This window comes from Phragmites australis, chromosome 21 (genome assembly GCF_958298935.1).
Source record: "Phragmites australis chromosome 21, lpPhrAust1.1, whole genome shotgun sequence".
In the NCBI taxonomy this organism is placed as follows: Eukaryota; Viridiplantae; Streptophyta; class Magnoliopsida; order Poales; family Poaceae; genus Phragmites; species Phragmites australis.
In genome coordinates this window covers 6,686,153-6,699,136 of record NC_084941.1, presented here as the reverse complement: position 1 = coordinate 6,699,136, position 12,984 = coordinate 6,686,153, and the positions used below count along the sequence as shown (strand labels likewise).

The 12,984-nt window shown below is 44.0% G+C and overlaps 1 protein-coding gene across 2 annotated transcripts; it reads right to left on the bottom strand.

The window, feature by feature from the left end:
* Positions 1-1,610: 1,610 nt before the first annotated feature.
* On the bottom strand, positions 1,611-8,779 carry LOC133903938 (pentatricopeptide repeat-containing protein At1g08610-like). 2 transcript variants are annotated; one of them, XM_062345435.1, is made up of 3 exons: positions 8,552-8,779; positions 6,281-8,295; positions 1,611-1,698 (listed from the first exon to the last, which is right to left on the bottom strand). In XM_062345435.1, the coding sequence occupies exon 2, from the start codon at positions 8,173-8,175 to the stop codon at positions 6,409-6,411; it is 1,767 nt and encodes a 588-aa protein (XP_062201419.1). In that variant the 5' UTR covers positions 8,176-8,295; positions 8,552-8,779; the 3' UTR covers positions 1,611-1,698; positions 6,281-6,408. The 2 variants fall into 2 exon arrangements, with proteins under 2 accessions (XP_062201419.1, XP_062201418.1); XM_062345434.1 differs by lacking the exon at positions 1,611-1,698 and adding an exon at positions 5,234-5,513.
* Between the last annotated feature and the right edge of the window lie 4,205 nt (positions 8,780-12,984).

Sequence of the window (12,984 nt, the reverse complement as noted above, 5' to 3'; positions counted from 1 at the left end):
CCTCTTCAAGTGCCCCGTTCCACCCGAGGGCTTTGCAGATAATTCATTTTTACAAATATAACACCTAGCATACCTGACACTTACCCCATCTTCCTCTTTGTAGATCCTTTCAAAGTCTTTCCAAACTTCGGAAGTACCGGCTCTTGATCTTTTAGACCCGCTGCTTGCTAATGTGTGCGCACTTGTAGAGCCTGACGATGGAACTGCTGTTGCATCACCTGGATCTGGATGTGAACCAACCGGAGGTTCACCGTCGGGTCCATCATCACCTGCAGCACTGGTATCAAAGGGGCCGTAGTCCCCTGTGAGTCCTTGGAGAAAAAAATCATGATCTATGGATGTATCATGATCACCGGCATCCATGATCAATGTCGAATGACACTACAAAAATTGCAAATATTCATAGTTAGAAATAATCAAGTAATAAAACTAATAATAAAATAAGACTCAACAACGATGCAAAAAAATCACCAAGATTTCTTCAACTTCAAGATAGCAAGTCAGCAGGATGACGATTTTGGAATTGCTCGGATTTTTTTGCAACAATTCAAACTAATTTTGCCAAATTATCGCTAATTCTCACGAACTTTGAGACAAGAATGAGAGGAGGAAACAAGAGAGAAAATGGTGTTGCTGGTGTGGAATGGAAGGGCAAGGTGCTCCTCTATTTATAGGTGAAAAATAGTGATTTTTGCAATTTTTTTTGAATTTTTTGGAGCTCAAACGGTCACAAAACGGCTATAAAATTCAAAAATATCGGGTTAACGGGTTAAACGGGCCCCCACGTGCCCCCTCCGGCCCATCGTGCCCCCACGTGCCGGCCGGGCCGTGCCCCCCGCGGTGGGCCGTGCCGTGACGTGCCGGCCCGGCCGTGCCGTGGGCCGCCGCGTGCCGAGCCGGCACGGTGGGCCGTGCCGTGCCGGCCCGGCCCGGCCGTGCCTCCTGGGCCACCCGTGCCTGAGCCGGGCCATGCCGGGCCGTGCCGTGCCCGTGCCGGCCGTGGGCCGGGCCGTGCCCGTGCCAGCCCGACTCGGCCGGGCCGTGCCGTGCCGGCCCGCCGTGCAGCGCGCTCGGCCCAGGCACGGCTCGTGGCCTCGTGCCGTGCCGGCCCGACCCATCTCGACTTGGGCCGGGCCGTGCCTCGGGCCGGCCCAGTAAGCACGACCCATTTGGACATCTTTAGCGTAGCATCATGCAATCTTATCTACTTTTGATCGTATCTACGTGCCAACCTGTCATGCAATAAATTGTTGACTTGCAACTTTTGAAATCAAAATCATGCGCATTATAAACCCTACTACAATTACGTGTGCAAACAAAATCCAATATTACATGACACGGTATAAAATCCAATATTACAAACAACACGGTACATTGAAATAGTACATAAGGCTAAGGCAGTACATCAAGATACATTGCTTCTAGTCATACTGACTAAGGAATGAACACAACCATATTACTCCCAATTGTTTCTCCGACCTGCAATGCGAGACGGGAATGAACACTATCATATTACTCCCAAGTGTTCCTCCGACCTACAATGCGAGACGGGATATACTGCCTTTTGATGTTGATGGATCTCTCTTGGTGCAATTGTTCCTGCAGTTCCTCGATAATGACATGAAGGTGGCGAATGTATTCTTGAATGTGTGGTTCTTTCCATGAGTCAATCCAGGACTGGAACCCACAATCATCCTTCTGGAAAAAAGTGATACATAAGGTAAGTAAATGGTGATGACAAAATATGAAAGAAAGTGATACATGAAGATGTTGTTTATATACGCGAAATCCTAGTGGTAGTGGATAGATGCGGCAACACTGAAAAACCTAATGCCAAGACTGCACCAACCTATTAGGGGTATCACTGAAAAATCTTTTCGCTAGATTGCACTACACTACACCTTTGTCCTGACTCAGGCTTTAAACACGAAGTGACCACATGAAAGAGCTTCAATCAAAAATTAAATGACAAAACCTCTATCCTGACTCAGGTTAAACACGAAGTGACCACATGACTCAGCTTTAAGGATAAAATGATAACTCAGGGGTCCATTTGCTAAGAAAGTAGTAGTAATAACTACACGCCATTGTAACTTATTATTGATTGTGTACGAGTAGGGTACGAGTCAGTGCAAATTGCCTTATGTTCTATAGCCACAAATATACAATGAATGCTTACAATGACTCATATATGTGATGTAATTTACTTTCATTGACATGCCTCAGCTTTTAGCATGAAATGATAACACCTTACTGCAGCACATTATCTCTATCGGGCCTCGCAATTTTGACACGAAATGAGCACACCCCTCATTTTTAAACATGAAATAACAACATATTTATCATGACTTAGGCTTTACACACGAAGTGACCACACGACAGAGTTTTAAACATCATATCATATAGCTTAGACATATCCTGACTACAGTTGTAAAATGATGAGGAAACACTCACTCGTGACCTTATCCCTTCTTCTATAGTATTGCAGATCTTTCTCTCTCTATCGACGAACGCTTTTGACATCCGCGCGAAAGGAATCCTTGAGAACCACCCTATCATCGCAATAACTCTCTCTCCAACAAACTCAACAGTTCCTGGCAGTATACCCCCTTATGTATATAAGGGTAACTCATCCATGACTACTTCTCCAACACAGTCCAACACAATCCCTTACATGGCTTCCGGGTCCGACAAGGGTAAAGGCAAGATGGGCCTTTACGAGCTATGGCACGACATCCTTGATAGATGCAAGCATGGGGACAAAGAGCGAAGGAGAAATGAAGAGCAAGAGCAAAAGAAGAGGGAGCTACAGTTGGATATAGAAGAGTATGAGGCACGCATGCCACTGTGCGACTACAGTATAATAGCAAGCTTAAAACCATTCCCGCTTGCCACAGTTGCTTGATTCTGTTATGGGGTAAGTGTGCTTGATATCCTACCGTGCTACGAATTTCATCTAATTCACCTGCTTCCTTACAACAGTATGACAAGGTCATGTGCAAGTACGAATATTTCGCGAACGAAGAAGAATATGCAAACATCAACTATGGCTACGATGAGGCTGAGGCAATGAGGCGTGCGGATATTGAACGGCCGAAGATGAGGCTACAGGAGCTCAATGAAGGGTGGTCAGATAAGTACCTCACTGTATTTGGTAACATGTAGGTTCTTCCACAATACGTGTGCAGCATACCGACTGTGCCGAGACCTGCGGCACACAGAATGGCACAAGGGTACGTGTGCAGCAAACCCTACCTCCATGGATGCAACTTCCAAGAGATCCGATGAGAATATCTGGATGAGAAGCCTCCATGTTTTCCATATACCAGTAGATATTTTCTTGCATCTAATAATCTGTCTTTCCATAAGGCATGCTTCATTTAGTGATGGAGTACTACATACCATTGTATCTTGTCATAAAATATATACGAGTCGGTGCATATTGCCTTATGTACTATACCTACAGACATACAATAAATGCTTACGATGACCCTTATTTGTGATGTACTTCACTTTCTTCAATGAAATGGCCGAATTTCTAAGCTCAATGCTTTTATAGAATTTCATACCTTCCATGCAGAGACAACAATAACTTATTGCTGAACTTTTGCAAAATGAAATAACCACACCAAATAACCACTTTCACAAGGAATCCCTATCAAGCATCAATACCACAACTTTTCTACCTTTCACAGCGAATCCTATGCTCCAACCCCATGCAAGCCCATGCACTCAGTCCATACCCTAGACCTAGCCACTACAAATAATCACACCCTCACCTATTGATACACCACTCCTTCCTCACGTCTCTCAACTTTAATGTCTTCCTCAGCTCCACCAAACCTACCCAAGAAACAGATGAGGATTTTTATTCCTAAGGGGTCGAACCGCCAATGTGCTTTTGTAGGGATCCTTATACACTTCGCGAGTCCTAGGATATATCCTACACCTATGACCTACACTTCTCCATGTGTGTCAACTACCAGTACAACCCGCCTCGACATAGAACGTACAAGTACTCACTAGTATAACGACATAGATCACTAATATGACACTTCTCAATACGATTTTATGCACTGTCTTACTATTCTCCCTTCTTATTTCATTTATCCAGTCACCTCCATCTATTTGTGATTTCATAGATTGGTTAGATATGGAGCGAAATGAGCACGAGAAGCAGTGGATCAATATGGAGATGCAGTTAAGGGAATCTTACAAACATCGTGAGTACGAACAACATCAGGAGAAACAACGGATGAAGTAGCAAGAGAAGGAGCGCATCAGGACGACCGCAAAGGAGCATACCGTGGCTGAAACACGTCAAGTAGAGAGGAAAATGAAACGGGAGAGGACCTATCACACTAAGACGCAGTGCCTCGATGCTCTGAGAAAGAGCAAATATCCTAGGTGCACTTAGTAGAGAACATCTATTGTAACCTAACATATTTTTATTTTTTAAAGCATGTTAGGATTAGTAGCGAAATACTATTAGGTTACTCTTTAGATGTACCGTACATACCAACGTTTGTTATCGTCATCTGTTTATAGTTATCAGCATATGTAACCTCGATGCCGAGTTCTATAATAATTGTGATTCACAACTATTATTATTCACAAAATTAGATTTTGTATCCTCCTAACTTTACTTCACTAAAAAAATTACTCACACAAATTAGATCAACTAAATAAATAAATATCAACAAAATCACATCAAACCAAAATTAGGAAAAATAAACCACTTCGAGATGTTGTTAGCCCAACCTCATTAGTTGCTACTTTTGAAACAAGTGTGATTTCTTTTATAGGATATACTCTAAGTTCTAGATGTGCTTCGTTAATAGTTCCTGAATTTTTATTAAAATCCAAAAAAAAAATACAACATATCGACACATGGAATACTGACAAGTTTATCGGTAATTAGAATACCGACAGACTTATTGGCTGTCAACTAGACCGACACTCATATCGGTGTCTACCTGAGAGCATGTCGACACACGAAATGCCAACATACCTTTCAACACATTCCGCGTGTCGACAGGCCCTCGAACCCAATATCATGTAGCCTGTCGGCATGCGAAGCACCGATAGATCGTTTGTCGGTACTCCGCATGCCGATAGGTAGCTGTTCTTATAATTTTGTTTTTTTAATATTATTTTTGTAATTTTCCAATAAAATAGTATTATTAAAAAATCCAGCGGTAACACTAGTACTACCTTCCTGAAGCTAAAAGGATAGAGCATCAAGGCTTCATTGAGATTGCTATATGAACAAAGATAATTACTCAACAAGCGCGCACAAAATCAATCATCAGCCAAAAAACATGTTTAGCGAGGTAATGTGGGCTGAAGAAGGGCACGGAAACAGGGTAAATGAACAATGTTGCTGCTTTATGAGATTAAACAAGCAGCAAATGTGGAGCATGACATCGCGGACTCCATTCTATGTCAAGAACCATCAAGCAAGCATCATGGTGTGGTATTGGCCAACAGTCCTCTCCCTCAAACAAGTGCACCTGAAGACAACATGATGATAATGTGATGCTGCATTAATCCCGACAAAATATGGAATAATATGAACATGCACCAGTGACCAGCCTGTACTTTTCTTCGGAAGGAAAACAGTACGGAGAATTCAGCCTATACATCACTAACGGTGTACTCAGAAACAGAAGAACTGTTATGACGTGGAAGTGCGAAAGCTACCGGGGGAGTTGCTTAAGCCCCATTTTTCTAAGTTTCAGGAATGCAGAGCCCATCCACCCTTGAATCCCATATGTCGTAGTATTTGTGTTGCCCTGCTCTAGCTTATTTTTTTCTGAAACGCAACCCTACTAATTCTACTATAAGGAAAAAAGGCACCACTTACTACTTTGAGAGACAGCATTTGTAAGATTTTGATGTCTCGCATAGACACAGTCACTTGTAACTCGGGAGTTAAGTAATTGAAGCCCTAGTGGGCTCACTGGGTTTCAGTTGGGCTGGATTTGTTTTTCACTTTTTCTTTTCTATTTTTCTGCAGTTTTTGTGTAGTTTGTTTACACATCTTTTATACTTACATTCGGATGTTTTGACGTGTGTTAATCATAAATTAATGTGTTATTTCAGAAACATTTAGCATCTTATACATGTTTATATAAGTACTTTATATCAACCAGTTAATGGTCAACCAATTAATTTAGTTAATCCCCGATTAACCGATTAATCCCTACTCCCTGGCTGGCCGAGCAGCTACCGATCGCCAATTTTTTGAACAATGAAATAAACAAAAGGAGTGTCATACCTTACTGAAGACAGTATGCACATTACAAAACTTCCAGAAATTATCTGCTGCGTTAGCTGATTTGCATGTTTCATCACTTTCATGAATCATGACTACTGAGTTACTTAAAAGATCTTGAAATCTATCAACTAGTTGCTCAAAATAAATTGGGAATCTTCTTTAAGGACCTTGCACTCAACTAACTCCTGGTGTAGCATTTGGGCCTCTTTACGCCAGCCTGACTTGGCAACTCTTGTGACTATAGATAGATATAATGCACTCCTGAGGTTAATATTTTTTGATACCATTACTCTCAGTATTTCAACAGCAGCTTCTGCTTTACAATCTCTGCACAATGCCTGGATCGTCATGACAAAAGTGGTTGCTTTAACCTCAAAGCCAAGAGCAAGCATCTGATTCAATAGCTCCAGTGCCTCCTTGGCCATGTTTTTCTTACAGAATCCCATAACAAGTGAACCGTAAGTGACGTCGTCAGGACTGATCCTGTCACTGATCATCTCATCAAACAAAGTCATAGCTTTAATAACCTCACCCTTCTTTGCTAAAGCATCTATGAGGGTGTTGTATGTAATACGAACCACGTGGCATCCATTTGCTCTGATAGAATGAAAAATCCCAAGAGCTTCTTCAACCGTGCCCCTTTTAGAGATGGCATTCAGAAGTGTGTTGTATGTCACTATATCAGGAAAGCATTTCTTGCTCACCATCATCTCTAAAACATCAATTGCCTGATCCAGATGTCCATACTTACAGAAGTAGTTGATAAAGATATTGTAGGCAGTAACATCAGGCTCACGATTTGCCTGCTTCATGTGTGCAAGCAAATCACCTACTTCAGACCACCTTCTCTTGTCGCAGAGGGAATGAAGCAAGATGCAATAGGTTGTACTATTTGGCTCAAGGCCTTCAGCTGCAAGACGAGTTAATATCATCTCTGCATCCTTCAAACTGCCTGCTTTGCATGATGCACTGATAAGAGCATTGTAGGTAACAACATCTGGTTGACATCCCTCCAAAGCAAGTTCATCTAATACTTCCAGGGCCTGCTTGGGACCACATTTTTTGCATACAAGATCAACAAGCAAGGTGCTTGTCATTTCATATGGTGGCCAACCTATTCTTAACTGCTCTTTCCAAAAGGAGACTGCCCTGTCATACATATGCTGGCTGCACATGCACCTAATCAAAGTGTTAAAAGTGATGCCACTTGGAGAGCAACCGGTAAACCTCATATCCTCCAATACTTTCATCGCAGAACTCAGCTGCCCTTCGCAGCAAAGTTGTGCGATCAACATGTTGCAGGTGATTGTGTCTGGAACCCCGCCTGAAAGTGCCATGACCTCAAGAACATGCTTAGCTTTGTTTGCCTTACCAGTTCTCACAAGCCCACGGATTAATCTAACACAGCACTTAGAATCTGGGACTTGGCCATGTAACACCATCTCATCAATGACACGGCAAGCTTGAATGAGCTTCCCATTGTTGCAGTACTTGCGGAAGCTGTCAGCGTAGCACTCGGCTTTATGCTTCGAGAAATATACCCCATTTGCTACCTTGTCTGAGTTATAATTCAAGGGTTTTTTTGGCATGGTTTGCTGATTCAACAGCTTTCTCCGGTTTGTTTCCAGGGATGAGACAGCCTTCTCAATTTCTGCAGATGTTCTGCTACTTCCCTGGGCTGCACCAGCATCTACAGAATCATCCCGTAGTCTGTGGCCTGGCCGCATCACCACTAGACTTCTCTCATTTTTCTGCTCAGTCGTAGTGGGATAATCCAGAGACACCGCGTGCACTCTAATTCGTGAGGACTGCGTAGACGCGTTTACGCTAACAGGAGCAGAGCCATGTGACCACAAACCACACCCGCAGCAGCTTATATCCCCCAAATGCGCCATTTCCTTTACCCAACAACCATGGCAAAGATCTACTCCGACGGAATTTCACAAACCTTCCGTTCTTCGCATAACTCGAGGGGAATAACACAAATGTCCCGAAAACTCGCCTCGAATCCGCTCCTGCGAAGATTAGAAGGCACAATATCAGACAAAATCAAGAAAAGCACGACCTAAGCTAATCAAAAAGCAGACCGCAAATTTCGCTCAGGCAAGATGAATTAGAGCTCTTGCTTAGAGATGTCTGCCGTTGGAGATCGTAACAAGGAACCCCAACTGCCCGCGCGAACTAATGCTGTTGGGGGGGGGGGGGGGGAGGAGGTGAAGAATGGCCCTCGTTGCGGGCGCTTCCGAGCTCCGGAGATTACACAGGACATACCGGCAGTGCTAGCGCACGCGGCCCGCCGGCCCGGAATGGAGGACGCCGCGAAGATCTGGGCTTCTCCGAGCGAGACGAGCTCCCCGAGCAGAGGAGATGGAGGCGTGGCAGATGAAGCCGGCGAGGCTCGCGGAAAGCAGGAAGCGGCGGACTGACTGGTGGGCACGGGCGCGGGGCGCCGCCGGTCTGTGGAACCGACGTAATATTGGGAGGGGTAGGGGGGATGCATGTGAGCCGGCCCGCGCGCGTGGCAGCAGCCCGCGGAAACTCACCGTGAGCGCGGACATGGATGGGCTGATCCAAAACCGAACCGAACCTGCCGAACCGGACCGGTCAACTCGGTTTGACCGGATGTCGGTGTTCGGCTCAGTTTTTACAATTATGTGGTTTTGTAGGTACTTTTTTTTTAAAATCTGACTATTAATTGAATAAACCAATTTAACCGAAATGAAGAAAAAGTATATGATGCCGGGGAGATTTGAACCTTGGTGGGTAAACTTAGTAGACACACATCTTAACTATTTGACCAAAGAGTCATTGTGTGCTATTGGAAGATATTTTCATCATTTTATATAGTTATGTTGAGTTCCTCGGCTCTATAAAAAAAGGCAAAAAAAAATAAAATAAAACTTCTCTAATTGGTTAACACTTCTTCTGTTTAGTGCCAAACACGATTAGATGTCTCTCTCGTATTTGGTTGAGGCCACCTTTTCTTACTATGAGCAGTAAATAAAAGTTAAGCTAACTTGAGTTTGCGTTAAGTTTGGTAAATATGGTATTAACCGAAACCGCACCGAAATAAATTGTTATTAACCAAAAATAATTGTACATTAAAGAAACACCATATTAACTGAATAAGTAATACCGTATTTATCGATATACCGTACTTCCTGAATCGAAAAAACCGAACAAACAGTCCTAGCTGAAACTATTTGTTTTTCTAATTGTACAAGTAACTTTTTGAATTGAAATTTTTTGAGAGATAGATGATAGTGTCATCTACACTATAAAAAATTTAGAATTTTTTTTATGTCTATTTACATAATATTTTGAATTTTGAGAGTAATGGAATGTTGTATTTTTATTTTTAACATGTCATATGTTGAAAGGATAACATGTTTATTTTTTTACTTTCGCCTATTGAAAGGGCAACACCAACCGGCAACAGACGCGTATAGTTGCTATTTTTTTCAAATAGCCGTCTAAAATTGTTAAATTTGAAAAATTAAAATATGAAAAAAAAAATGTGAGCGCTCTGGGTCGTGGGATTGGGCCTTTGGGATGTGCCAGTCCATGGAGCTGGCGGGCTAACAAGGAGGTTCACCAGCAGCGGTCCGCGGTGTGGGTGGGGTGGTCATGTTCGCCGGCCCGTGCGCGCAGGTTCGGTGGGAGGTTTTTCTCTATGCATATTCCTTTTCTAGAGTACTATATGGTTAATAACTATCCTTTAGTTTCATAAATCCCTTGGGTTGGATTTGCCGCTACCCACGGGCAACTAGCCCAGGAGATTCCTGTCGTGTTCGGCGTGATCCTCTTAACGCGAGGGAAAGGGTCTGGTTGTGGTTGGCGTGCAGGGAGCATGGGATCTATGGACCGGTAGATCCCTAACTGGCTTGGCCTTTCCGGACTTTTGGGACGCACTCTGTAGCTCTAGCTTTTGTGGTTGGTCCTTCACTTTTCCCTTGTAACATGAAACTTTTTGCCTCACTTTTTCTTCGCTTTCTTTTCCAGTAACTTTGCTTATAGGGTGACTCTTTATGGAAAAGCAATGTGTGAAATGCCAATTCAGATATCGTTGTTCGTGGGAATGAGTAGGGATTCATGGAAGGAGAATATTTGGAATGGTGTTTTCTAAATTAACACTTACTTCTTTTATACACCTAGAATGTCCAACATCTGTATTCCAGATAAATTTATAACTCATTGTTTTCATGCATAATGCTGAAAGAGTAAAAGCTTGTTTCCTTCTATTCACCACCTTCTAATTGTGCCATGTTACCAACAAACATACCTTCACTTGTTGTTGCACTCCTTTTGATCGCTTTCTCACAAAGCTCTAATGTTCAATTGCGAGTAAAGTGCACTAACCTGTTTTATAATTTGCCCAATACAATTTACCGCACTCAGTGCCAATTGATTTTTTGCTATCGTCAACAAGTGGCTTTACTTATTTATCACTCTAACCCATAGTCATTCGCATGGCCCCATTAAAACATCATCTAAGTCATTTGATAGTTCCTTTTTCTTTTTATCTTTTGTGGTTCATGTAGGATGAGAAAAGGTCAAGTCCCGGGAGAAAGTACTTGGGGCCATAGTCGGTAGCCCCCGAGTACCCCAGTTCCCTGATGATCCACGAAATCTAAGTACCGAGAAGAAAGTGCTCGGGGAGGTGTACGGTCACCCCCGAGCACCCTAGTCCCCCGACGATCACGAGAGCTAAGTTCCGGGAGAGAGTGCTTGGGGCTGCGTGCGGCAGCCCCCGAGCACTCGGTTCCCCGAGGATCTGTACAAAAGTGCTCGGAAGAGAGTACTCGGGGCTGCGTGCGACAGCCCCCGAGCACTCGGTTCCCCAAGGGTCCAAACAAGAGTGCTCGGGAGAGAGTGCTCAGGAAGGTGAACAATACCTCCGAGCACTCGGCACCCCGGGGACAAGGAAAGGCATTCTCGGGAGAGAGTGCTCGGGGATGAACAGTACCCCCAAGCACTCAGTACCTTGACAACCCAGAAAGGCCCCTGAGGGGCCCATCGTTGAGGTGTCAACCAGTCAAAGGCCCGATGCCGCATTTAATGAGCGTGCGTGGCCTGTCGCCTCCAACTGCTCCCGCCGCGCTCAGCATCAGTTCCTGCCATGTTTTGGCAGAAAGGCGTGGGGTTATTAATTGCACGAGTCCCGTCCCGTGCCATCCGGCTCGTCTCGGGATAACGTCGTAAGAACCAAGGCGTTCCGTCTGCCGCGCTGCTGTGGCAGGGGAAGTTGCCAGGGCATTTATGGTGACAGATGACTGGGCGTGCAACGCATTTTCCACCCCCGGTGGCTTCACCCAGAGGAAATGATGACACCTTTTCCATTTATGGCATCTCGGAACTCGAGCCCCATCCTTCCGTTCGGGGCATGTCGCGGCCCGGTGTACTTAGAGCAGCCGGCAGCACAGGAAAAAGGAGAGAAAAAAGAGTAAGGGACAAGGGAAAAATAGAGACCAAGCGAAGAACACAGCATGAGAGACATACCATGAGGGAGGCTGAGCTCAGTTCCAGCCGAGGAACAAGGGGCCCCAAGTTCTTAGATAGATCAATATTCTTGTAACCAGCAACATCCTTGAGGGACTTCCTCAGGACAGTATAGCATCCATACAGGAGTAGGGTATTACGCCCCCGTACGGCCCGAACCTGTCTAAATTTCGGTGCATTTACTTCTTCTTGCACTAGGCAACACCACCACCGCCGGCCGTTGCATTCATTCCCATTTATTTCCCCGACGAACTTGTTCAGGATCATCCCCCGGCCGAATCTCTAAAAAGGGGTCTTTCAGGATTCCTGCGACTAAAGTTAATCCTCCGACATTACCCCTCTTAGATCTAAACCATAACAAACTTAGTCAATGTCACTTTGAGTTCATATGAGCCGGTACCGTAATTTGATTCTTCAATAGCGCTACCAACGAAATTGAAGAAAAAAAACCCCCTAAGTTTATATACTTCTATAAAATACACGAGTTACAGCAGATCCTATCGATCTCTACCGCCTAATCGAGTTGATCAAACGATCATCGTGCAAAGTTGGATCCCGTTTGCCCATCTAAATATTCAGTTCATTTCTCATCCAAATAATTAAGCCTTGCTCTTCTGTTGTGTAAAGTACTCAAGTTACTTGAAAAGAGCTGAAAACATTGTTTTCTCCCAGAGACATCCCAAATGCCGAATGCAAGATTCCAAGATGCCGGTACAATTGGTGATGCGACAGTAAGGGAATGGGGAATCCTTACAGACGACAGCAAAAGAAGCCTAATACCGTGAGTTCTCAATTCGAAGGTGAAAGCTTGCATTTATTGTGAGAGCATAACATTTTTAGCGCTTACTACATTTCTCCTAACATTGTAGATATTGCTTGAGCTACATTATGGAGCATGCAAGTTCCCCTGATGACTATGTGCAATCGAAAGTTTCTGCTGTCGGCTAGACTATTGAAAAGAGGGTGGTAAGTTTATACGTTTATGCTTACTTTAGCAGTGTAATTTCAAATGAATCTCTTGTGTCTGGTGCTGTGTGTCTTCATAAAATGTCTTCAAAGGGGTACAATAATCATGGGCGTGCTGTGGATAATCGTCTTCACATATTTTTTTCACACTTTGGTCTGCTGGGTTGGACGTGATTTTGTTCATGGGGTGGTTTGCAATTCATGCACACAATCCTTCCTGGAGATAGATTCACACACTA

Coding starts and splice junctions, on each gene's coding strand:
- LOC133903938 (XM_062345435.1), bottom strand. CDS start 8,175: ATGGCGCATTTGGGGGATATAAGCTGCTGCGGGTGTGGTTTGTGGTCA.